The following is a 26,826-nucleotide window of genomic DNA, read 5'->3' as shown; positions in this document are numbered from 1 at the left end:
GACCCGGGTTCAGTCCCCAGCACCTACACCAGCAACTCACAACTGTCTGTGACTCCAGCTCCAGAGCATCTAATGTCTCTTCTGGCCTCTGCAGGCAAGATAACGTGGAGAGCCAGCACAGGGCTTGGAGGCCGGTAAGAGGCCCCTTGGTCAGGCCAGGGGAAAAGAGATGGCAGGATGGGTGGGTCAAAAGTTGTCGACTGTGGAGAGGGAGCCTCCTCTGAGGATTCGCCTCCATCAGATTGGGCTGTGAGCAAGACCTGGGGTGGGGTAGGGGTGGGGACAGCATTTTCTTGATGAATGATTGATGTGAGAGGGCCGGGTCCACGGAGGAGAGTCCCGCCGTGGGCAGCTGGTCCTGGGTTGTATCAGGAAGCGAGCCAGTAAGCAGCGTTCCTCCACCCCTCCGTTCCAGTTCTTATCCTGACCTTCCTACCAGACGGACCCTAAACTGTGAGCTGAAACAACCCCTCCCCCGAGTTGCTTTTGGTCATGGTGCTTCACAGCAATAGAAAGCAAACGAGGGCAAAACCCCCCCCCCCAGTCTGACTTCTCCGTTACAGTTTCACCCAGAGCCAATCATAACATGAGAATAAACAGAGAGGCGCTTATGTAAGAACATTTCCAGTCTGGGGAGGGGTGAGGGAGGAGTGAGGGTGGGAGTTACTCCTCCCCTTGGAAAGCCAAAGCTGCCCAGCAGTTCATCCTGGGGCTTAAGTGGGGGGGGGACACAGGGGCCCTGCGGAGGTGGCTCATAACTCTGTCCCTGCAACAGCCTATCAGGGAGGGAGGCACTGGGTGAGGCACTGGCAGAGATTTTGCAACTGGATGCTGAGGGCTGAGAGGCACCGCCTCTCCGGAGCAGGGAGCAGGGAATGTCCCACTCCTAGGTGCACCTGGGATGGGTGGAGAGAGCGCCAGGAACCTGTGCCCGACATGAGACTAGTTAGGTCATAGAGACAGCGTGGGGTCTGTAGGACCAAGACCTTGCCCATGACTCTGCGCACTATCTGCCTTTCATCCAGGCTCTGGGGTCCCTTCTCAGTCTTTTGGGGTGCCTCTTGGCAAAGCTAAACAGGCCCAGGCAGTGGCTGGGCGAACCACCCATGGGTGCCTGGCTGGGCCAGTAGGGTGTCACATTCCAGGCTCTTGGCTGGCAGAGAAGGAGACAGACGGTGCAGGTTCCGCCTCCACTGGGAGGCCAGCGGCCCCGAAAATGGAGGAACAGGTGTTCAAGGGGGACCCAGACACCCCTCATTCCATCTCCTTCTCGGGGAGCGGGTTCCTTTCCTACTACCAGGCTGGGGCTGTGGACGCTCTGCGAGACCTGGCCCCAAGGATGCTGGACACAGCCCATCGTTTTGCAGGGACATCAGCCGGTGCAGTGATCGCTGCCCTCGTCATCTGCGGGATTGAAATGGGTAAGACCTTTATTCTGGGGTCTCTGGGCGGGGGGGGGGGGCGCTGCTAAAGGGACTCCTCTGAGCAGGACCTTGTGACTTTGGAAGTGTTTTGGGGACAAAGTCAGGTCGGGCAGGTAGGACATGAGATGCTCAGGAGATCGTGGCCAGACTTGAGGTGTGCCAGAGTACCCATTGGAGAGCAGAGATCTTTCACAGCACCCTGAGCTGGGAGCTGCTCTGTGTCCCAAGCCAGAAGGAAAGAAGCACAGCCCCCCTCCTGCCCCAACACACACACACACACACACACTCACACACTCCTCCTCCCTCAGGCCTGTCATGAATGATACTGGGCGAGGCTTCATTCTAGAAACACCTAGGGAAGGGCAGAGCTTCTCACCTTCTAGAGTGGAGGGAATTCCCACTGAAAAGATGCCAGTCTGAGATTTGAGGTGGCAGGAGAAGCCAGGAACACAGTTGGGCACAGTGTAGGAGCTTCGCCTCTGCCCTGGTGGGTCAGGAGCCTCAGTGCTGACCCTGGGCTATGAACGACAGGCTCCTGGTCTAGCAGTGTAGAGCACAGGCAACCACCCCTACCTGCTCAGTGCTAGGCCGGGATGCAGGCCTTTGTGGGACTGAAGTTCTAGAATGTTTTGGAAAGAAAGACAGATAAACTTTAAGTAGGAATGTCTCTCCTGTCATGAGGGGAAGGGGCAGGGGCCCGTGAACAAACTGAAGTTATCTGGGGATGAAAGGAGAAAGGCAGACTGTGTTGGAAAGATGTTCAGGGAGGACCATGCTGAGGAGATGGCGTCCAAGAGGAGGTCGCATAAAGAAGGGACGCACAGAGAAGGAAACATCTTGGAGCCCTGGGTGATGGACCCGAGATGTCAGAGGCCAGCTCCTACCCGGTGCTGACACCTGCGGGGTGCTGAGAGTGTGCTCACAGACTGAGTCCTAGCCCTGGCATTCCATTCTGCAGAAACAGAGGCCTGTTGCTGAGCTGGCTGTGCCTCGGTTTCCTCCGTCAGGGCAATCCCCATGATGCCCTGACCCAGGGTGCTCAAAGCGGGAGCTGTACTGACAGGAGTGGACTGTTTGGTACTGGGGCCTGGAAGTTCTACAAATGGCCAACTACCTAGTTTGGGGGTTTTTAAGGATTCCCGACGGCTAGGCAGCTTGGGTTGGACGTAGATGAGTGTGCTGTGTGGATGGGGACGGATGGGAGGTTGGGTTGAGAATGTGCTAGAAGGTAGAGCTGACGAGACCAGCTGCAGTGTCTGCTGTTAGTTCTCTCTGAGGAGACTGTACCCAGTGCCCTGCTGCCTGAACCTCTGCACTGGGGATGGGGCTCTCAGAACATGGCCATAGAGGGCTCACTAAGTACCACAAATGTGCAAGGTACTTCTGTCTTTTTAATAGTTTGTGAGACACAATGGGAAAATAGAGTTAAAATTTCTACCCATCCTGCAGCCCCTAGTCTCCTCTTCCTCTCCCAGCAGGGACAGAGATCTTTCAGGATCTTTCTTAGGCTCAGGGTCCTCAGTGGGTAAGCTCTCAATGTCTTTCTGTCTAGTGGAAAGGATGTCAGGCCTTCAGAAAGGGGCCTGGGGTTAGAGTTGGCCCTGCTTGGGGTTGCAGACTCCTTGCCCTGAAGACAGCACTCCCTCGGAGGGGAGGCCCTGGCCTTGAACTCTCCATGTAGCTGAGGATGACCTTAACTTCTACTGATCCTCCTGCCTCCTTCCAGGGGTTACAGCTGTGCATTTCTATACACAGAACTTTCTGTCCTGCCCAGTCCCATAGCCATCCAGTCCCAAATAAACACACAGGCTCGTATTAATTATAAACTGTTTGACCTATTAGCTCAGGCTTATTATGAACTAGCTCTTACAACTTAGGTTAACCCATAATTCTTGTCTATGTTTAGCCACGTGTCTTGGTACCTTTTCTCAGTGAGGCATTCTCATCTTGCTTCCTCTGCATTTGACTGGTAACTGACCCTCTCTGCCTTTCCTCTTCCCAGAATTCTTAGTCTGGTTGTCTCACCTATACTTCCTGCCTGGCTACTGACCAATCAGCATTTTATTAAACTAATATGAATGGACTGGAGAGATGGTTCAGAGGTTAAGAGCATTGCCTGCTCTTCCAAAGGTCCTGAGTTCAATTCCCAGCAACCACATAGTGGCTCACAACCATCTGTAATGAGTTCTGGTGTCCTCTTCTGGCCTGTAGGCATATAGACAGACAGAATATTGTATACATAATAAATAAATATAATAAAAAAATAAACTAATATGAGTGACAAATCTTTACAGTGTACAAGAACATTATCCCACAGCATTTCTCCTTTTTTTCTTTTCAAAACAAGAACTATGAATCTAAACTCCTTTGTTTAGCTTTTTTTCCTGGCCGTTATCCATAACAACTTGTAACCAATGCTCTAAACAAAGGCAAGCATCCATAATCCATTTTTTAATGTGGGCATAGTTTTCTAAGCTACTTCCTGTTGATTGGCAATGCTGGTAATCTTTGGAGACACAAAGAAAATTTAGGATTATGGTCAAGTCCTGACTGGAGTATTAGATTGTCTCAGCCAGCAGTCCTGAAGCTGTTCTGGATGCAGAACTCAGAAGAAACTGCAACAGAGGTGCTCTGAAACATTGGCTCATCTGGGCCATCCATTCTCATTGGAGATTTTTCAGGGGGGTCTTCCTCAATCAAAACTTATTTTCTTAACACAGAATGAATCCACAGCCTATTATTTCCTGTGGAAACAAAAGCAAAACCTCTTCTCCAAAGCAACATATCTTTTGACTTAAATTTTGAAGTCAAGGCATTTTCAAAATATGTATGTTGGATTAATCCAGCAGCATTTATCATCAAATGTCTTTTAGCAGCTGTTGCTCCTTCCTCAGTAGTAAAACAATTCAAAGACACACAATAACATACAGTATACATACTCTCTGTATTTTTTCCATCTTTACGTGCCTTTTTTAAAACTTGATTTCTTTTTTTTAATTTTATTTTTATTTTATTTTTTAAAAATATTTATTTATTTATTTATTATGTATACAATATTCTGTCTGTGTGTATGCCTGCAGGCCAGAAGAGGGCACCAGACCCCATTACAGATGGTTGTAAGCCACCATGTGGTTGCTGGGAATTGAACTCAGGACCTTTGGAAGAGCAGACAATGCTCTTAACCTCTGAGCCATCTCTCCAGTCCTATTTCTTTTATTTTTATTTTTAATTTTTGTTTTTTTTTTGAGACAGGGTTTTTCTGTGTATCTTTAGCTGTCCTGGATCTCACTCTGTAAACCAGGCTGGCCTCAGATTCACAGAGATCCGCCTGTCTCTGCCTCCCAAGTGCTGGGATTAAAGATATGTGCCACCACACCCTGCTACTCTATTTAATTTTTTAAGGACTTTCTCTATTCTTTTTCTTTTCTCTCCCAAGCCTATGTATATTTATAAACACACTATAACCTTTTTTTTTTCTGAATCTGTCTTTACTGTGTATCTCTATTCTTTTTTTTTGGACCATGTGAGTCTTTAATCTGCTAAGTGATATGGCTAGGATTAAAGTGGCAACTTTGGTAGGTGACTCCTCTCCATTCCTTAGCTTTTTGAGAGTCTAGCTCATGGCGGAGGTGCTGGCAGGAGCCACACTTACTGCCACAACTCTGTGGAGTTTCTGGGTCCCTGCCACCACCAAGAAGCCTGATGCCAGCTTCTCATAAACACCATTTAAGTGTTTGGTGGCAGAGCCTCTTACAGAGCTGCAGGTTTTTGCCACTAATGCTGAGTCAGGAAGCCTCCTTTAAAGGAGCTAGAGGCAAGCAGAGGCTACCAGAGAAAAGATGGTCATCAAGAATCTGCACTTGACCCTGTTTTTGTCTGTGTAAAATTCTTTTTTAAAAAAGCTTTCTCAGGCTTTATGTGGAGATTCTTGTCAAACATTTGGATGCCATTTGTAGATGGAAGATTCTGTCCTACCTTGTCTCATAGACATTCAGTTCCAAATAACCCACAGAGGCTTGTATTAATTATAAACTGCTTGACCTATTAGCTCAGGCTTATTATTAGCTAGCTCTTATAATTTAAATTAACCCACAAGTCTTGTCTGTGTTTAGCCACATGTCTTGGTACCTCTTTTCAGTGAGGCATTCTCATCTTGCTTCCTCTGCATCTGGCGGATGACTGACTCTCTGCCATTCGTCTTCCCAGAATTCTCTTACTCTGGCTGCCCTGCCTATACTTCCTGCCTGACTACTGAGCAATCAGTGTTTTATTCAACTAAAATGAGTGACAAATCTTTACAGTGTACAAGAGCATTGTCCCACAGCATACCATGCCCATTTTTGTGGTGCTGGGAATTGAACCTAAGGCTTTGCATATGCTAGGCAAGTACTCTACCCAGTGAGCCACATCCCCAGTTTCGGTCCCTGCTGCAAGTTATTAAATATATACCAACCCAGTGAGTTTATGGCAATACTTGAGAATCAACTCAGTTCATTCAGTTGGAGTAATAAGAAGCCTGTTTAGCCCGTCTAAGGCTATCATAGGATTTGGGGAATGGAAGGATGTCACGAGAAAGCCTCTGTGGGGGACCAAGGCCTAGACCCAGCATGGCTCTTGAGTAGGCAGGACGTAAGCAGGGTGAGGACATCCAGCTCCGTCATTTTACTGCCCTGTGAAGTCCTGATAAGCAGCATGTCCTTTGTGTCAGACCCCATTCGGAGTTTCTAGCTATCAACTCATCCAGGCCTCACAATACCTTCTGAGGTTAAAAACTATTATTATCTCCCATAACACAGAGGAGGAAACTGAGTCACAGGAGTCACAGGACACTTAGACCACATGCCTGAGGTGATACAGTGTGCTCGGGAAGGCACAACCTGAACCTAGTTTGGCCAGAGTGGACACTTGATGCTTTTTAAACCATGGTGCTGCTGTGTGGAGTGGATTCCCGTGGGATGCTGCTCCCGTGGGTGCTGTCTCTGTGGCTGCAGGGTTAGCAATGGGGGAGGAGGACTTTTACTCAGACCTGACGCAGTGAGAGGCTACAGTGGGAAATTGAGCTTGGGCCTGCACATGGTGGTGCACAGCTTTATCCTAGCACATAGGAGGCAGAGGCAGGCAGATGTCTGAGTTCCAGGACAGACAGGGCTATGTAGAGAGACTATGTCCAAACAACAACAACAAACAAGCAAACAAAAACACCAAAACAGAGAAAATTTTGTAAAAAAGATTTTTTTAAAGGAAATATCTTGGGGGGAAAATTTTATGTGCTGACCCATCATCGGAAGCTCAGTGGGGGCCTGGACCCAAGTCTCCGCGTACCATTGGATTCTGACCGCAGCTCATTGCTTTGTTGATGGTAGCCCTGAGTCCTGCAGTTGCAAACAGTGCTGCAGTGGGCGGGCCGCTGTGTCTGGCAAGCCCATAATGCACTTCTCGACTCAGGGGAGCCCACATGGGCTCTACTAGACTGTGTTAGAGGGTTTGCTAAAGTGACTGTACAGCTTAATCCCTAGAGACACAGGAGTGTGCGTGTGTGCGTGTGTGGGGGAGTCTGAGTGTGCGTGTGTGTGAGTGTCTGCTCCCACGTGCGGAGGCCAGAGTCTTGGGTGTTACACTCAGAAACCTTGTCTGTCTCTACTGAGTCAGTCTCTCAAAGGCCTGGAACTCACCAACTATGCTAGACGTCCTGGCCAGGGAGTCCCAGGAATCCTCCTGCCTCTGCCTATCCAGTGGCAGAATTTCAAGCATACGCATACACACACACATGCGCCACCCTGCCCTGCATTTTCAAGACATCTTTAAAGGACTAATGTCTTTATTTTTATTTTTTGTATATGGAAGTTTGGCCTGTATGCGTGTCTGTACTCCAGGTGCCTGTCTGGGGCCCACAGAACCACTTCCATCCTCTTCCTCCTCCTCCCCCTCTTCTTCCTCTTCCTCCTCTTCCTCCTCCTCTTCTTTCCTCTCCTTCTCTCCCTTCCTCCTCCATTTTCCTTCTAACCATGCCTCAGTTATTCTTAGCTCCTTCCCTGCTCCAACATGAAGAGCTGTGATTTTTATCTGAAATTATACCTTGCCACTATAAACACAGCGCATCTCTCTACCCACTATACCCTTTAATAAAGACACTATGTGTCATTTATCGGGTTTAGCGATTTAAGAGTTTTTGTTCTGTTTTGTTTTTGTCTTACTCTATAAACGAGGCTATCCTGGAACTCATAGTGATTCCCAGGCCTCAGGCTCCAGTACTAGATTTATTTCTAAGGCTCTTGTAGTTTTTACTGCTGGGAGGGGACTCCACTTTCTGCGGCATTTCCTGGTGGCTCGGCACTGACATGGGAGAGCCTGAGGGTTTCCCCTGCTGCTCTTGCTCACCTGGATTTGACACACATCCTGAGTGGCTGTAAAGTGCGCTCCTTACCTTGTGTTTTACATGTAACGACTCTGTGTATTTAACTGGAGATCTGTCGCCGTTTGAAATGACTTTTGTTGCATTTATGTATTATGAGTTTATGTGCGTGCATGCATGCGTGTGTGTTCGTGTGCAGGGGCACAGGTGCTGTAGTGAGTGTGGCGTCGGGATACTTTTCAGGAGTTGGTTCTCTCTTTCCACCATGTAAGTCCTATGCACAGCCTGGGTCCTCAAGGCAGGTTTAGTTTATCATGGCAGGAGGCGTCTCTACAGGGAGGCAGTGGGCAGGCTGGAGACAGCAAGGGAGAAAGCTATGGTGGACGTTTTCCACACGCAGACTGGAGAAGGCTTTGCTAGTCCATCAGGCTGGGGCACTGGGTCCTCGACCTGGCTGTGCCCTTGTCAACAGCGCACACTTCTCAACTTTATTCACTTCGGGTGTCCTCTGCTCCCCACAGTCCCCGGGAGCAAACACAGGCCCTCAGGCTGGGCAGCGAGCACCTTCCCTGCTGGTCCCTCCCACTGGAACCCTGTCTTTTTTTTTTTTAAAGCAAATTTTGAAGCTCAGTCACTCTTATTTCTCAGAGCCCCATTCAGGGCTTCTCTGACCAGAAACTACTTCATGCTCCATCCCCGGCGAAGCAGAGGCTGCAGAGGGTCCACCTTCTGGTGGGGGTCTACCTCACCCTTTGTGAAGACAGCGCAAAAGCACTTAGCACCCTGCCTAGTTGTTGTCAGAGATGACGTCACCAGCTGCGCTTCAGTTTATCTGAGGAGAGGCAGTCTCCGTGACAACCAGCGGGGTTCTAGAGTTTCTGAGGCGGCCGGAAGCGGGACATGTCTTCACACAGCCAGATTTCCTGTGGTTCGAAAACAGTTTCCCTATAGGGCATTTAAAATTACGTTCACCCGTTTCTTCAGTGTGTGTGTGTGGATGGGTGTGCACTGTGCATAGCCGTGAAGGTCAGAGGACAATTTGTAGCAGCCGATTCTCGCTTTCTGTCATGTTGGTGCCAGGGATCAAACTCAGGTCTTCAGGCTTAGTACCAAGGGCCTAGCTCCCCAACTCCAAAATAATTTCTTATTTTTTAAATAATTTATTTGTATTTTATATACATTGGTGTTTTGCCCGCATGTTTGTCTGTGTGCAGGTGTTGATCCCCTGGAACAGGAGTTACAGACAGTTATGAACTGTCATGTGGGTGCTGGGAATTGAACCTGGGTCCACTGGAAGAACAGCCAGTGCTCTTAACCACTGAGCCATCTCTCCCACCCCTCCCCCCTAATAATTTCTTTTCCTTATCAAAGGATAAAGATTTAGTGGTCTAGCAGGCCCATCCATTTAGCTGCTACTACAGAAAGACCCTCCCCCCCAAAAATAGTCTTAATGGCAAGCCTTCCTTCTTACCTCCTGAGCTTCCTTCCCTGTCTTTCTCACCCTTTTCTTCAGATAGGGTCTCACATAGGCCAGGGTAGCCTCCATGCAGCCAAGGCTGACCTCCTGTCTGTATTCCCACGTTCCGGGACCACAGTCTCACTACACGTGGCTTTCCACCCTGTAGCTCTAAGTGTCGCCTGGGTCCTCAGGACTGCCTGAGAGAGCTGACTGTACTTGCAGGGTGAGTGGGGCCAGCGGAGACAGGCTGGGCAGGATTTGAGGCCTCCAGCAAGGATGTGGGAGGACAGAGACAAAGTAGAGAAACCTGTGTGTCCAGAAGGTGGGTGGCACAGGCCCCCTGATGTCACAGCTTCGGAGAGGCGGATTGCAGTTCACAAGGGCTTTTCAGGTGGAAAAGGCCATGCTGAGGAAAAGGAAGAGTTGGCTTTGAAGAGGTCCAAGCAGGACAGCTGACCAGCCAACCGGTGGCCGCCTTGGTGTTCCCTGCGTTCCTGAGCGTGCGGAGAGTGGGCTGACGTCATGGGTCAAAAAGACATCATGGATAAGAAAGACAAGCTGGGTCAGAGAGGTGACTCAGCGGGTGAAAGCGTGTGCTGCCCAGACTGGTGACCCGAGTTACCTTCAGGACATGGTAGAAGAGACCGGGACGAGCTGTCCTGTGACACCCCCTCCCCCTGCCTCAGCGTGAAAGCAAGAAAGATGTATTGATGTCCTGACCTAGTTTTCACAAAGAAAAGCCTGGCCACGGTGTAGCATGCCTATAGTTCCAGGATTGGAGGCAGGACGATCGGGGAGGTGAAGGATAGCCTCTGCTACATGGTGCCTTTGAAGTCAGCCTGGGCTTCCAGAGACTCTGTGTTGTAGGGTAGTCACCAGAGAAGATTGCTTGGACGTGGTTTATGCCAATGGAAAGTCTTTATTAGTCAGCAGGGGCCTACACTGGGTGTTCAGGAATCCCGTGAAGCCCTGGGCTTTTCTCAGGGTGAGCTTCTAAGCACAAAAACCATGTTCTGGGTTGGGCATACTTCAGTTAGCAAGAACAGTTAGCCAGAAGCATTAGCTACAGAAGCTAAAAACCGAAGTCAAGTACGTTTAGAGACTTTCCCGGAATAATGGACTTTGATGGATTAGGGCTTTGTTTTAGTTTTGACCGAGGGCACTCTAAGTGCCAAGTTTTACAGCATGAATGGTCCTGTCATCATGGAGTCCGCTGTGATAAGGTCTGGGGCCCTGTTACATCTGTCTCTAATAATAATAATAGATGATGATTTCCCTGCAGCAGCGCAGGCTGTGTTCACGCCTCTGTGTTCTCTCTCCGAGCCACGGTATGGAGGCTGCCCATGGCTAAGACAGTGTTCTTTAGCCCAAGGCCAGGACACCCCACTTTGAAAAGCCGCCTGAGTGGCCCCAAGCCTACAGCTGGCGGTTTTCTTTTCTCCCTGGACCACCTCCCCCTTAAAACTACAAAAACAAACAAACAAACAAACAAAAAAGCCTTGGCTTTATCGCCACGGTTTACTTACCTTGCGGCTCACCTGACTTAAAGTTTGTTTGGTTCATCGGTTATGCGGCAGGTCCCTCAGACAATTTCAGGACGCTTTAATCACCCCACAGGGACTTTCTACTCCTTAGTTGTTGCCTCTTAATTCCCTGCCCCCCCCCAAGTCCCCTGAAGTCACTGATCCAAGAGAGAAACATTTAACATGACTGATTCTTCACTTTTAACGTAGCAGGAGACATGTGTTGTGTGCGCTGGTTTGTGGCTGGCTTCTCTCCCCCAGCGTGATGTTATCAGCCTGCACCAGGAGGTAGCATGACCAGCCCTTTTGGTTTGCTTGTTTGTTTGTTTTTGTTTTTTGAGACAGGGTTTCTCCGCGTAGCTTTGGAGTTTGCCCTGGAACTCACTCTGTAGATCAGGCTGGTCTCGAACTCACAGAGATTCGCCTGTCTCTGCCTCCCGAGTGCTGGGGTTAAAGGTGTGTGCCACCACCGCCGCCTGGCCCCCGTCACTTTTTTTAATGGCTGAATAATATTCTTCCGGGTAGATATAGTATATCTATTTATCTACTCATTTGATGACAGACATCTGGGTGGTTTTTACTTTGAGCTGTTATGAATAGTGCGTTTGTGACCTTCCTGTCCATTAAAAAAAAAAAAACAAACAAACCGTTTTAATAGGGAACCTCACTATTTAATTGCAGCACTGACCAAGGCATGCCACCTCAGCCCTAACACTGCCCTGTCACTGTAGAAGGCTTTATACAATAACTCTTCGTGGCTCAGTCGGCAGGCCGCTTGCCTCGCAGGCAGGAGGTGGGTCTGATCCCCAGCGCACATAACCAGGCACTCAGTTCTTGCTGTCCCTAGCCCGTTCTTAGATATGGTAGTGGGAGAGCCTGGAATCTCCCAGAGAGGAATGTTGATGGGGTCACAGCTTTGCCAACCCTGAGAACAGGAGCTACGGAAGACCCTGTGGCAGGGTGACTCACTCCAGGGCTCGATTTCCTGTGGCCCTTCTGAGTGGAGTTTAGTAAGAGGGAGACGGCTTCAGGCCAAGGCTAGTCTGACCCCAGGATCCACTCTCTCTCCGAACCCCTCCACTCTGGTCCCAGAGCTCATCTGGTCTGTGTGACTTTCCTAGATCTGCCGCACACTGGAAGAGAATCAGCCTCCCTGTCGGGGCAGTGCCCTCTGGGAGTCAGAGCTCTGAAGCCTTGCAGAAGAGGCTGCTCTACGACGCCTGTGTGTTCTAAGTCCCCTAAGGTCTGTGTGGCATCCTCAGAAGACCCCAAGCACAACCCCAAGAGTCTGAGAGCACCATCAAGGTGCACACAGGTGTCGCCCCTTGTGCACTATGGCCATGTCCACACTGCATCTGGTCACAAGAGGAGGCAGACACACCCCTTTCTCTGGGGTGGGGCTTGGAGGTAACACACATCTTGTTAGCCTTCATCTGTGGATCAGAACTGAGTCACCTAGCCTTGCCTGGTAGCAAAGGAGTCTGGGAAATGCAGGCTTGCTTTCAGGAGATCCCATATGTAGGCAAGGAATGGAGATCACTGGCTGAGGGAAAGAGGAGACAAAAGGGAGTCGTCTCAGACAACGACTGTTACTGGGTAGCATAAAATGTCGGGGTGCTTTTCTAGAGTGCATGAGGCCCCAAGTCCAACCCCAGCATCGCCAAAAAGAAAAAGAATGGTGAAACTGTCCCCTGCCTGAGACCAAGGCTGGGGCTAGAGAGCCACCATGTCATAAGACTCTGTTGGCTGGGGAGAGACGTCTGGGCTGGTGTCCTGGTCTTGCAGAGATCTGGGCAGTGCCTACACTGAACCCTGTGCTAGGCTGGTCTGATCTGCTCTCTGGAGATATGTTCTCCCGAGGTACAAATGCCCTTCTTCCCAGCCCCTCCTCTCCTCCGCTCTGCGACCTGCTCACTGCCCTCACCCCCGCTCTGGTGCTACCCTAATTCATTCAGATTCCTGTCTTAAGTCATCAATCATGCCGATCTTCGAACAGTCTTAGATCTTGGGCTCCCCAGCACCTCTAAACGCCACATGAGGCAGTGGCTACCTGATCATTGGTTGTTGGCGGGTGATGTGTGAATGCATTTTCCGTTTGGGGGTTCTAAGTGTTGAGGTGTGTGGAAGCCACCGAGCCCCACCCCTCATCTTACAGGGGATGGCATCTACACTCAGGGAGAGAAAGGAGCCAGTTAGCAGCAGACCACATCTAGGGTTCCAAACCTTGTTCCCAGGAGGCCCAGCGAGGAGGAGACGCTCCTGTGGATGCGTCTGTCGCAGCTGCTGTTGTCTAACTCATAATGAGCCAGGAGGCCTTTCCACAATTACTTCTTTTAAGATTCCTTTTTCTTTGATTCACTGTGTGTGTGCCCAAGTGTATGTCTATGCGCAGATACCCTCAGAGGCTAGAAGAGAGGGTCCATGTCCCCTGCAATCAGAGTTACAGCCAGTTGTGTGTATCCTGAACTCAGGGCCTTTGTAAGAACCTTAGTGTACTCTAATTGGTGGTGGTGGTGGTGTATGTATGAGTGTGTGTGTATGTGTGAGTGTGTGTGTGTGCACACACACGTGCGCACATGTGTGAAAGGCTGGGTTTTCCTTGGTGTCTAATGATTGGAGAAGAAACTGGGAGGGAGTCTTGGACGTGGGAGCCTGCACTGAAGATGTAACTTGGGTCTGGCTCACTTAGGTAGCCAAGGCTGGCTTCAAACTCATGGCAATCCTGCTGCATCATTTTCTTGAGTAGGGACACAGGTGTGAACCACCATGCCATACTTCAGTATAAGCTTTTCAAAAAATATTCTACAGAACAGGATTTTTAAAAATTACCTTTGTAAGAAGGGCCATGGTGGTGCACACCTTTAATCCCAGCACCGGGAGGCAGAAGCAGGCAGATTTCTGTGAGTTTGAGGCCAACCTGGTCTACAAGAGCGAGTTCCAGGACAGGCTCCAAAGCTACAGCCAAACCCTGTCTCAAACAACCGATAATAATAATAAAATAATTTCATTTGTGTGTGTGCATGCACACGTGTATCAGAGCACAACCTGTGTGCATCCCTTCTTTTCTTCCACTGTGTGGCTTCTGGGTCCGTGAGCTCCAGCTCAGGTCACCAGGCTTAGTGGCAGGTGTCTTTACCTGCTAAGCAGTCTTGCTGCCCCCAATCTAAGCTTGCAACCTCAATTTTCTAGAATAGAGAGGTTAGAAAAGGCTCTGCACAGCGATTGTTACCACCTGGGAGCATTGCTTTGTCTCACTTTCTCGTAAGCACTACCCAGGTCAGAGCTTTTGTTTTTGGCTGAGTTTGTCCAGAGCAGAGGTGGGAGGAGTGAGTTTTCCTATAAGGTCTCATCTCATACTGCTGTTAACTACAGTGTGTGGCTTAGAGTGGGTGCCCACCCACCTAACCACCCACCCATCCATCTGTCACCCACCCACCCATCCATCCACCCATCTGTTCATCCACCTATCCTTCCATCCACCCATCTGTCCATCCATCCATCCATCCATCCATCCATCCATCCATCCATCCATCCATCCATCTGTCCATCCGTCCATCCGCCCATCTGCCCATCCATCCGTCCATCCACCCATCTACTCAGCTTCAACCTTACCCTGGACTGGAATAGACAAATGAGGTCTGGGCTGGTATTTGTGTGTGAGGGGCTGCCTTTCAGTACATACATGTGCAGGCACACATTGTGTATCTTTGTGTAGGGGTCAGAAGTCAATCTCGGATGTCTTTCTCAAGAGCCACCCACCTATTTTGTTTTGTTTTGTTTTTTTCAGTCTCTCCCACAGGGACCTGGGACTCTAGTTAGACTAGACTGGCTGGCTGCTGAGCCTGGATCTAGCTACTCCCCCGCCCCAGCACCGGGGTTATTATTGCTCATCAGTACACTTGGCTTTTATATGGGTTCTGGGACCAAACTCGGGATCTCATGACTTCCTGGCAAGTGTTTTACCCCCTGAACCATCCTCCCTGCATCTAATGTTTTGACCCAGGATCTTAGAACTACCAATTTCCAGGAATTTTGAGGGGTTTCCTGTCTAAGATGGGGCAGGAAATTCTCACAGGGTCCAAGACTAATCCGGCTTCAACCCTTAGCAGCCATGTGTTTGGTTGTTTTATATACTTGATTTCCACTTTAGATTTGCCTGGCATGGAACCTCCTCTGGCTGAAAATTGGCAGTGTCAGGGGGTCCCCACGGGCTTTCCACCAGTAACTTTGTAGCCTTAAAACAAAATGCTTTTATCACTGTCTCTGCATAAGCCAGGGTCACAGTCCCTAGGGTCTAGCTGTCTGTGTGAAGATAAACAGACTGTGGATGGGAAAGTCTGTTTGGGTGGACCACTTTCATTAAGATAATAATAATAGTTATTATTAGAATGTCGTTAGTTAGTCAAGCTAGGCCCATGGGAAAACACACCTGGGATTTCTGCCTGCAATTTGGAGCCAGACAGGAGTCTCAGGCTCACAGGCTCCCTGTGCAGGGATGCTGAGCTTTGCCAGGGCTTCCCTGGGAATCTGCTCCCCCATGTCTCCCCAGAGACCACCGCACCTCATCTTCCCCTGAGCAGTCATCTCAATACGAGGGAGAGCTTGCTGGCCAACTGTGATTGGCTAGGATGGAGGCGGTTGCTAGGTTACCAGTCTACTGAGACCGGGTGTGTGAGTATGTGTGTGCAACCCCATCCTCCAACCTAGATCCATCCCACACAGCAGGCCTAATTCTTGCACATCCGGGAACAGGATCCAGCTGCTTAGAGGGCCTGCCTCCAGTGCCCCTTGCCCTCTCTGTGGGGGAAGGCAAGCAGGCCGAAGTTTTAACTCTGAGTCATCTTTTATAGCTATTTGTCTTCTTGGGCCTCAGTGTCCCTTTTTGATTTCTGAAGTTCACTAATTTATTTATTATCTCTGTATGTATTCAGTGCCTAGTGTCTGCCTGGATTCCAGACACTACATCGAATACTAAGGATCAATGAGACCTTCTTGCTCATGGGAAGGGGGTAAATATTTCCCACTTCTTAATCAAAGCATACGCATGCATCAAATTATCTCTTTTCTTCTTCAGTACTTTTTTAGCCTCCAATTTTTTTTCCGAACTAAGCCTCTAGCCCTCCCCCATTAAAGAGCCATGTTGGCCCTGTACCTCTGCAGACTGTGGTCCATGCTTTTACTACATCCATGTATATTTTGTCTGCATGTGTGTCTGAACACCACATGTGTGAAGCGCTCGTGGAGGCCAGAAGAGGGTGTCAGATCCCCTAAACTAGAGTTCCAGATGGTTCTGAGCTACCATGTGAATGCTGGGTATTGAATCTAGGTCCTCTGGAAGAACAGCCAATGCTCTTAAGCACTGAGCCATCTCTCCAACCCCTACTTTGTCACGTAGGCAGGGAACTTTCAAACTAGCTAATAACTCAATAAAGTAAATTTTTCTTTTGGTTATTAGTTCTTGTTTTCTTTTGTTTGAGACAGAATTTAATGTAGCCCAGGCTGACCTCCAACATACTTTGCAATAGAGACTAGTCTTGAACTCCTGACCTTCCTGCCTCCACTTCCAGGGATCTGGGGTCACTGGCGTACACCACTACATCCAGTATGTGCTATGCGGGGAGTGGTCCAGGGCTCCTTGCGTGCCCGGCAACCACGCTACCAACTGGGCCATATCTTTATATCTAAAGCATAAATTTTACCCACATTTAAAGTATACAACCTGGTCGGGAGGTGGTGATACACGCACTCGGGAGGCAGAGGCAGACAAGGCCAGCCTGGTCTACAGAGTGAGTTCCAAAACAGGTAGGGCTGTTACACAAATAAACTCTGTCTCAAAAAAACAAAAAACAAACAAACAAACAAACAACCTGAAGAAGATCCCGAAAGAGTAGGGGCTTCCTCCCCAGACCCTGGGTTAGGCCCAAACTACACACAACACCTGTTTACACAGAGATTCTTTACTAAATGAGGAAAGTTAAAGCGGCTGCTTTCTGGCTCCGGCAGAGAAAGAGAAACAGCAGCGCGTGCCCTTGCAGGTGTGACTGATTGATTGATTGATTGATTTTGTTTTTTTGTTTTCTGAGACAGGGTTTTCTGTAGTTTTAGAACCTGTCCTGGAACCAGCTCTTATAGACCAGGTTGGCCTCAAACTCACGGAGATCCGCGTGCCTCTGCTTCCCAAGTGCTGGGATTAAAGGCGTGCACCACCACCACCTGGCTGCAGGTGTGATTTTTTTTAAGAGGAGAACAGGGGAGGTCTGTGTTAGGATGGGCTAGGATGTGGTGGTAAAGGAGACAGGGGATGAGGGGAAGGGACAAGAGAAAGGGGGCAGGAGGCAGGGGTGTCTGTCCTGGACAAAGGATGCTGCTGGATAGAGGAGACAGATATGGCTATAGGCAAAGGGTGATTTATAAAGGTGCAGGGGGAAACCCGTGTTAGGATGAGGTCTTTAACTTTAATTGGACATGTTAATTAGGTGAAACAAAGGGAGTTTTTGATTGCTGGACTTTAATACTTTGATAGCGGGACCTTGGTAGTCAGCCTCAAGAGGAGGAAGTGGCCAAATAAGGGAATACACCTTACGAGCTAGCTTTTGGAATGTAATCTGTCTTTAGCAAGGCAGAGGGTGTGGGAGAGAAGGGCAAGGCCTGCCAGAGCCACTCGAGTGGGCTAGTGCCCCTTCAGGACCAACTTTCTCGTGTGTGTGTGTGTGTGTGTGTGTGCGCGCGCGCGTGCATGGTCATGGCGGAACACAAGGCACATGTGCTTTGTGGAGGTCAGTAGACAGCTTCTACAAATGAATTCTCTCCCCCACGTGGGTCCCAGGGATAGATCTCAGGCTCAGTGGCAAGCGCCTTTACCTGCTGAGCCATCTCTCTGTACCCTCTTCTCCCTTCTTTGGTAGATAGTGAAATTGAGGTTGGATAAAGGTCCTTAACTAGCCAGCGATGGCCCAGATGGTCTGTATGACCCTGGGAATGGAGGCAAAGCTTTGCAGTACACAAATGTGGTCACAGAAGATGTCGAAGACTCCCCGAGCAGCCGTAACTTGGTGCTGCGGCTTCACACTGCCATTCCCAGACTCCCCATCTCCACATCTGTTGCCTTCATGGCCTGTTGAAGCTCCCGGCACTTATGAAGCCCGAGGCGACCACACGAGTCAATATAATTGATTCTTGGGTATAGTACCTCCTCCAGTAATCTCATCCCTCGGGAGATACAGGGCGGAGGATCGGGGTTGAAGGTCATTCTTGGCAATATAGTAAGTTTGAGGCCAGCCTGGGATGTATGGCGCTGTATATCATAATCAGTTCTGTTACCTGTCTGCCTGGCGACCTCCCTGCCAGGCTTCTTCGCTGTGGAGTCAAGCAACACTCCCTTTTCTCTTGGCATGCCCACCACTGTCCTAGAACCCGGCTGGGTGGCAAGTTGTCGGCCCTGGAGGATTCCCAGTCTCTTTGAGAGGCTCCTGAACGCCTGTGTGAAGACAGCCTCCTAACAGGCCTTTGAGAAGAGCGGGGAGGCTTCACAGCCCTCACCCCCAGAGAACCACCTCCTCAGAACAGAAGTAGATGTGGCTAGTGGGGCCTGGGTGGGGGCAGCCAGCTAACCCGGAGTTTGCTGAGCAGAACGCACCGAGCCCAAAACCCCACCTTCAAACTCTATGCTGCTGTGGTTGGTGTAGAAACCATGACCAAAGGAGCCTGGCAGCCCGGAGATTGATTGTCACTACTTAAAGCGGCGGGGGTGGGGCGTGGAGGGGAACCTGATCAAAGCAGCTTAAGGAAGGAAGGCTTCATTTGACCTCACAGTGTGAGGTGCCATCCATCCTGACTGGCAGCAACCTGAGACAGCTGGTCAGGAAGCAGAGGGAGGAAGGTGGACCCTGGTGCTCAGTTCCCTTCCTCCTTCTTAGCCAGCCCAGGACCCCAGGCCTCGCAGGGGCACTGCCCCCGTTCAGAGTGGATCTTTCCCTTTAAATGAATGCAACCCAGAATTTTCCTGACACACATGCCTAGAAGTTTATCTCCTACATGACTCTAAATCCTTTCTAGTTGACGACAGTAATCACCACAGAGGCCACTGGATGGGAGAAAGTGCTGGAAAACCAAGCACTTATAAAGAAGTGAAGGCTAGCTGGGTGGTGGTGGCACAGGCCTCTAATCCCAGCACTCGGGAGGCACAGGCAGGCGGATCTCAGTGAGCTCGAGGCCAGCCTGGTCTACAGTGTGAGTTCCAGGACAGTCAGGGCTACACTGAGAAACCCTGTCTCGAAAAAGAAACAAACAAAAAATTGAAGACTCTGAATCCAGCAGTGGCTGTGCTTAATCCATTCTCTCTCTCTCTCTCTCTCTCTCTCTCTCTCTCTCTCTCTCTCTCCCTCGCTCTCTCCCTTGCTTCTCTCACTGTCTGAGTGAGACAGGGTCTCACCATGGGAGCATGGCTGGAGAACTCTCTGTAGACCAGATTCGCTTTGACCTTCGAAGCAATCCTCCTGCCTCTACCTCTTGAGCTCTGGGGTGACAGGCATGAACCATCACACCTGCCTGATTCTCCGCCACAAGAGACTTGTTTAACTGGGTTAGTTATCCCTTTCTCTTCCCATCACCAAAAAGATAGAAAAAGAGTGAGAGAGGAGGGAGGGACAGTCTGTCCCTGAGGATAGACACACGGAAACCAGAAGAGAAGCAAGAAGACGCAGAAAGACAGGAACCTTTCGGTGTGTGCCTGCCTTGAGCTGCCGGCAAGGGAGAATTCTGAACCAAACGCCGGGCTGAGAGAAACCAGACAGTCGCCCCCTCCCTCTCTGGCTGTGTGTGTCTGGGCGGTACACAGCTGATTCCCAGACTGAACCGTGTTCAGACGGGAGGACCCTGGAAATGTCAACACTATTTTCATTCTCTCCGCTGCTGTTCATCCCTGGCACACCCCTCCCTAGCGGGTGGGTGAGCATAGACTGAGAACCAATCCTGTTCTAGTTCTGAAGCCATGGTTAAAATAAGCCTGGTATGCTTGAGACGTGCAGACCTTTGACCTTGCCTTCCCACTTCTAGGAATTTGTCCTAAAGAGGAGAATCCAGGGTGTGGGCAGAGAACTGAGTGTGAATTATTGTTCCTCCTGGTGTGTATCTGCATGTATGTCTGTGCACCATGAGCATGCAATGCCCACAGAGACCAGAAGAGGGCACTGGATGCCCTGGAACTGGAGTTACAGATGGCTGTGAGTCACTATGTGGGTGTTGGGAATTGAACCTTGGTCCTCTGGAAGAGCAGCCAGTGCTCTTAACCACTGAGTCATCTCTCCAGTCTTGTGGCAGGCGATTCTCTAAAATTGTGTGTGTGGGGGGGTTTTTGAATGCAAATATTCACCACAGGATCAGATGTTTGAATACTTGGTCCCAGGTTGTTTGAACTGTTTGGTAGGCTCAGGAGGTGTAAGGTAGCCTTGCTGGAGATGGTGTCCCACTGAGGACAGGCACTGAGGTTTCAAAAGCCTGAGTTATTCCCAGTTAGCTCTCTCTCAGTTCTGAGCGAGGCCTCAGCTTTGGCCGCCATGTCTGCTGCTTGCTGCCGTGTTCCCATGTTACGACAGACTCCTATCATCTGCCCTAAGCCCAAGTGAACCCTTCCTTCCATCTGTTGCCTTGGTCACAGTGTCTGCTCACAGCAGCAGAAACAGAGCTAATCCAGTGTTTGTTGGTGGATGTTCATGCACGTGCAGAAGGCAAGGACAGCTCGTAGGAACCAGTTCTCTCCTTCTGCCTTGTCGGTCACGAGGCTAGAACTCAGGCTGTCATGTGTGGCAGCGGCTTTACCCACTGGGCGCCTCACAGGCCTTTAAAGACTTATTTGCTTTTGGTTTTTTTTGGGGGGGGTTGTTTGTTTGTTTTTGGATACAAGGTTTCTCTATAGCTTTGACACCTGTCCTGGAACTTGCTCTGTAGACCAGGCTGGCCTCAGACTTCCAGAGATCTGCCTGCCTCTGCCTCCTGAGCGCTGGGATTAAAGGTGTGTGCCACCACCATCTGTTATAGGCTGTTTTTAATAAAAGACATTATAAATTCATGTTTAGACAGGTCTGGTGACAGAGGTCTATAATTCTAGCACTTAAGAAGTAGAGGCAGAATCTAGAGTTCAAGGTCATTATCTATTACATAGTGAGTTCAAGGACAGCCTGGTCTGTGTGAGACCCTTGGTCACCAATAGAGTTCAGTAGGTAAAGTTCTTGCTACCGAGCCCGACAACCTGAGTTCAACTCCTGCAACTCACATGAAAGGGGAAACTGAGTCCCCAGGAAGTTGTCCTCTGACCTCCACAAGCATCCTGTAGCACACGTATGCACACACACACACACACACACACACACACAGAACAGGGAATGGTCCCATGGGTAAAGAGCTTGCTGTGTTGGCAGGAGGACCAACATTGAAAGCTGAATTGGTGTTGTGAACCTGTAAACCAGCCCCGGGGTAGGGGGCGGGGCAAAGAGAACAGGGTCCAGGAGCTGGATGGCCAGCAGCTGGTCAGGTGGAGACCATGAGCTCCAGGTTCAGTGAGAGATCATGGCCTCCACCTGCACAGGCAAAGGGAGGTGCATCTACAACACACACACTCCACACCCTAAAACATGTAAACAGTACGTAAGTAGGCATTTATTGGCAAGGCACACGCATATATTAGGTTTAAACAGTAACTTACGAGTGTGTCCAGGAAAACACAGCACAGCCCCCTGTGAGTGTAAACACAAAACAGGCCGTCTAAGGAAACAGGCCAAGCATTCATTTCTGGGTAGAGGAATTCCGAGACTTTCTTTCTCCTGTTTCTCTGCATTTCTGTCTTGCTTGGTTTGGTTTTTTTGAGGCAGGGTCGTATAGCCCAGGCTATCTTCAAACTCCTAATCTTCCTGCCTCCACCTCCGAGTACTGGGACCGCAGTAGACACGTCTGCCTGTATCTGATTTGTTTGGCGCGTGTCCCCACACGAGTAGGTGTGCTTCCGATGATGGAGCATATTTCCTTCCAGTCCCCAGGCACCACCAGCTCCTCCCAGACCTGTAGAACAAGCAGAAGCAGGGCTGAAGGAGAGGTCAGTGACCTCCGTCAGCCTGTGGAGAATTCAAAAACAGGGTTGGAGAGATGAGTCAGCAGTTAAGAGCACTGGCCGCTCTTTCAGTTGTCCTAGGTTCGATTCCCAATGCCCACCTTGGCGGTATACAGGCATCTGTAACTCCAGTTCTGGGGCATCTATCGCCACTCTGACCTGAGAGCGAATCTGCAGACACATGGTACAAGCAATTGGTGTGGGCGTATGCTTAACAAATAACACACAGCTTTTAAACACATCATCTGATGCGGTGTACACTGGGAAGTGGAGTGAACAGGGATCAGGAGTTCAAGGTTATTCTTGGCTATATAGTGAGTGTGAGGCCAGCCTGGGCCACGTGAAACCACTAACTTGTCTTCTGGCCTGAACGTGGTAGCCGCTCGCCAGGATGACTTGCTTGCCAGTCACCACCACCCACCCCCCCAGAGGGAAGTGCTGTTTGTTCATGCCTGTACATGCTAAGGTTGAAATCGGGAAACTGCCAGGCCTCCTCCGCCCAGGAAGGAGCATGAGTGATGTGTGTTCACAACCAAGTATGGGGTCCCTAGGACTTAATGCAGGTGTAATATGGCTGTTGGTGAGGGATGGTCTGGAGCCAGAAAAAAAACCAACAAAACAACAACATTAAACTAACATTATCTGCCTGTGTGGCTTCAGGAAAGACTTTCCCGGCCTCAGTTTCCTTATCTGTACAATGGTACCCCAGCATTAGCAGAGTGGTCTCCAGAATTAGACCAGTGCGATACAATCTGTGGATTATAAAATGTGACAGAAAGAAACCCTCCTTTTGTCTCCAAATTGTCGTGTGTGACTTTGGGCCAATCTGTCACCTTCTCAGTGTGTCTGCCACGGATGACGGCAAGGCCCTCAGAATGCCGGGCTCTGCGAGCCAGCAAGACTCGGCCCTTCTGCCCACGCACAGATCTTGTTGATAAGGCTCTGACAAAGGTGGTTATGCAACCTCCACTTGGCCGCCTCCCACGGCAGAGCTCATGACTACACAAGTCCCTGTTCCATATTCATGACTCTAGCTAGAAGCAAAAATTTTCCACATGAGACGTTTGCGTAAGGACCGGCGGTGTAGTTCAGTGGTCAAGCGCAGGCTAACCTGTGCAAAGTCCTGAGTTCCATCCCTGGCACCAGGAAATAGCAATACTTGAGATGGAGAGATGGCTCAGTGGTTGAGAGCACTTGCTGCTCTTGCAGAGGTCCTGAGTCCAGTCCCCAGCAGTCATGTCAGATGGTTCTCAGCTCCAAGTGGATTCAACACCCCCTTCTTGCCTCTGTGGCCACACACACACATATGCACATACATACATGAAAATAAAATAAATTTAAAAAACCTGACTATCATGGAGGAACTACAGCTAAGCTGGCAGAGTCCACGTTCAGCATGCATGAAGCCCTGGGTTCTCCCTTCAGCACAGCATAAACCAAGCCTGGTGGCGCAGACTGTAATCCCGGACTATGGGGGGGAGAGCGGGGGAACAGTAGAATCAGGAGTTCAAGGTCATCTTCTGTTACTCAGTGAGGGTGAGGCCTGCCAAGGGCCTGTGGCCTCTAAGCAACGCCCTGTCGCTTAGTAAAGACTTTTCAATCTATTTGTGCTTGCAGAGCAATCTCCTAGAGGACTTTCAGAAACACGGCCTAGTGGCCGTCCCCAGGCGTGGGCACAGGAGGCTGGGAAGCTGTTTGCTATCTGTCCTGTGGCCACACACGGTCCACAATGGCAGACCTGTTCCTGAGTCCGCCAGACGTCTGGATCCCAGGCCTTGTCACTGCGAGCTGCGGGATGCAGTGGTGATGTCACGGAGGTCCCCGTGAGTCCTGCACTGCTGGCTGATGGTGCATCTCCCACCTGTTTCCCTCCACAGAGGAGTACCTCCGAGTGCTGAACAAGGGCCTGGCTGAGGTGAAGAAGTCCTTCCTGGGCCCTCTGTCCCCGTCCTGTAAGATGGTGCAGATGATGAGACAGTTTTTGTACGATGTCCTGCCCGAGGACTCCTACAAGTTTGCCACCGGGAAGCTGCACGTGAGCCTCACCAGAGTCACGGACGGGGAGAGCGTGGTGGTTTCAGAGTACACGTCCAAGGAAGAGCTCATCGAGGCAAGGCCCTGGCTGTGCCAGCTCCTGGGGGAACCCGGGCCGCTAGCTCCGCTCTCTCCCCAGCCTCCTCCTCTCTTCTCTTCTCTGCTTGCCTGACCCTTCGCTTCCTTCATGCCAGCATCTCTGCCAGGAGCAGTGCCACGGGAGGCGACACAGAGAGGCCCACCAACAGCGAGAGTCCGCCACCAGCCCCATGACTTCCACACTAGGTCCCCTTCCTCTGCCTTCACCCTGCAGAGACTCTGGGGCTTCTCAGAAGTGTGGTGGTACCCACCCCACCCCCAGAGTCCAGAGACCTCCAGACCTGGGTCTCAGTGCAATCCCAGGTCTGGAGAGGATGCGGAACAGTACCCATGGTCCCGTTCTGTCCTCAGGAGCCTAGACAAGAATGGAATCATCTGGTTGGGACTATAGCTCAGTTGGTAGTGTTTGCCTAGCTCACAGGAGGCCCTGGGTTCCACCCACATGTTAGCAGAATTGATCAGAAGTTCAAGGTCATCCACTACTGTCCAGGCGGAGGCCAGCCTGAGCTACAGGAGACCTTGTCTAGAAAAGTGGGGGTCATTTTAAGAGCACCTGTTGTAGAGCACCCAGTTTAGTCATCGAATCCACACTGAGCGTTTGCCGCATGTGTAACACCAGCTCCAGGGGATCTGAGGGGTACAGTGCCCTTTCCTGGCCTCTTGGGGACTCACACAAAAGGCACACACATACATACACGTAAATAAAAAGTAAATTATTTTATTTTATTTTGGTTTTTTTCGAGACAGGGTTTCTCTGTGTAGTCCTGGCTGTCCTGGAACTCACTCTGCAGACCAGACTGGCCTGGAACTCACAGATCCTCCTGCCTTTGCCTCCTCAATCCTGAGATTAAAGGCATGCGCCACCACCACATGACATAAATATTTTTTAAAAGGATTAATGGGTCTGGAGAGATGGTTCAGAGTTTAAGAGCACTGGCTGCTCTTCCAGAGGACCTGGGTTCAGTTCCCAGCCCCCTCTCCCAAGCCTGTGTCTAGTTGCCAGCCTCCATTCCCAAGCCTGGCCCAGTTCTGGGGTTGGGGTGAACAAGCAGCGGGCCCCTGGTGTGACTAGTTCTCCTGAGGTGACTAGTGCACCCCTCACGCTCATGACTGTAGCCTCCCTCCCAGCCTCTCCCAACTCCAACCCCTACGGTGACATCACAGCTCACCACACCCAAATCAGGCCATGTCTGCCACAAGCTATTCCCTCTCAGTTCTGGCTTGGCATCCCCTGCTTGACCTTACTCCTGTCCCTTCACCCTGCTGTCTCCACCTCTGGGGCCACGGCAGCCATGCTTACCTATTTCACCCCTCTGCTATGTGAGGACACTCCCAAGGATGGCTCCTCAGTGTCCTTTGAGGACAGGGCCTGGTCCAGGACAGCTGCAGGTTTGTGGAAGGCTGATGGCCAGCAGAGCCCCTGTATGTCAAAGCCACCCCTCTTTAGGGTATCCGGTCCAATGAACCCAGTAGACTACCAAGGACCCTACTAAGGACAGCATGGAAATTGAATGTAAACTGTTTCCCAGGCCAGTACCCTTACTTTAAGGAATTGCGGACTGGTTAGGGGTCAGGAGTCAGGGTCAGTGGCACCTGTGCATCTCTGCCACCCACTCCAGGGCCTGTGGCATCTCAGCCCTGTCTCTCCCCAGGCCCTGTATTGCAGCTGCTTCGTTCCTGTGTACTGTGGCTTCATTCCCCCGACATATCGGGGCGAGGTAAGTGAGCCGGGGTCCTGGGGCATCTTAAGGGCAGGAAGATTTTCTACTCAGAGTTCCTAATGTAGATGGACGCCCGGGTTCTTAAGGGGAGCCTCCTCTCTAGACCCACCCACCCTGTAGAGGACCCAGCAAGTCAGGGTTCCAAGACTTTCCATATTCTCCCAGAAGACAGTGGGACAAATACAGGCACCAGAACACAGGCACCCAGGACCCTGAGTGAGGAAGTCTTTGGGTGTAACACGAGGGGCCAGCTTGTTGGGGTATCTGTCCCGTCCGGTACCCCATAGCTGGCAACTCCCAAGGATAATCACACACAAGACTCCATAAGGTTATAAACTGATTGGCCCATTAGGCCAGGCTACTTATTAGCTCTTATAACTTATGTTACCCCATTATCCTTATCTATGTTAGCCACATGGCTCAGTACCTTTTCCAGCGGGGCAACTTACATCTTTCCTCTCTGGCGGTCTGGGCAGAACTGTGGAGGGAGCTTTCTCCTCTCTAGCCTTCTCCTATTCTCATTGCCCAGCCTCCACTTCCTGTCTGGTTGACCCGCCTATACTTCCTGCCTGGACAATCAGCGTTTTATTAAAATACATGATTGACAGAATACAGACAATTCTCCCACACCATTCAGGGGCCGTCTGGGCCAGTGGTCGCAGGCTTCCCTGTGCCCATGATTAACTCAGAGGTGTCCTAAGATAACGGGGACTGTGCTTCAACAGATATAGGCAGGCCAAGACTCCGCACCTCTGGCTGGCCTCAGGATGACCAGTGACCAGTCCCCTGCTACAGTCTGAGTAGCGGGGATGTAAGCCCTGGTCCAGACATTGTGCTCTGTCAGCAAGCTTTCTTCCGGCTCCTGTGGGGTACAGAGCCTCTGTACTGTCATCTCCCGTTCAGTTCAGTTCCTAGGTAAGGAAACCAGTAGGAGCCCCACCCCCACCCATGGGGCCAGAAGTGGGTGCACTGTGAGGCTGTGGGCGGGGCTTGGTCTTCCTAGCCATCAAGAAGACACACCAGCCAGAGGCCAGTATTACCAAGATGGCAGAGAGAGAAGGTCCAGAGGAGAGCATTAAATTAGGAGTCCTGAGGCCGCTGTGGACACAGCAA

General features: G+C 50.5%; 1 protein-coding gene across 4 annotated transcripts in view; it reads left to right on the top strand.

Annotated features, from left to right (window-relative positions):
* The first annotated feature begins 818 nt into the window (after window positions 1-818).
* Window positions 819-26,826, top strand: part of Pnpla1 (patatin like domain 1, omega-hydroxyceramide transacylase) — a 38,546-nt gene continuing 12,538 nt past the window's right edge. For 2 of the 4 annotated variants that reach the window (XM_087898367.1, XM_087898369.1), the window contains exons 1-3: window positions 821-1,421; window positions 23,737-23,969; window positions 25,645-25,710. In XM_087898367.1, coding sequence (XP_087754493.1) covers window positions 1,217-1,421; window positions 23,737-23,969; window positions 25,645-25,710 — 504 coding nt within the window. In that variant the 5' untranslated portion in view covers window positions 821-1,216. Of the gene's footprint in view, window positions 1,422-23,736; window positions 23,970-25,644; window positions 25,711-26,826 lie in introns of all 4 variants that reach the window. The other 2 variants (XM_087898370.1, XM_087898368.1) reach the window with 2 other exon arrangements.

Source organism: Myodes glareolus, chromosome 18, assembly GCF_982192425.1.
Source record: "Myodes glareolus chromosome 18, mMyoGla1.1, whole genome shotgun sequence".
Classification (NCBI taxonomy): Eukaryota; Metazoa; Chordata; class Mammalia; order Rodentia; family Cricetidae; genus Myodes; species Myodes glareolus.
The sequence above is the reverse complement of the archived record's forward strand: the minus strand, read 5'-3'. Positions and strand labels throughout refer to the sequence as shown.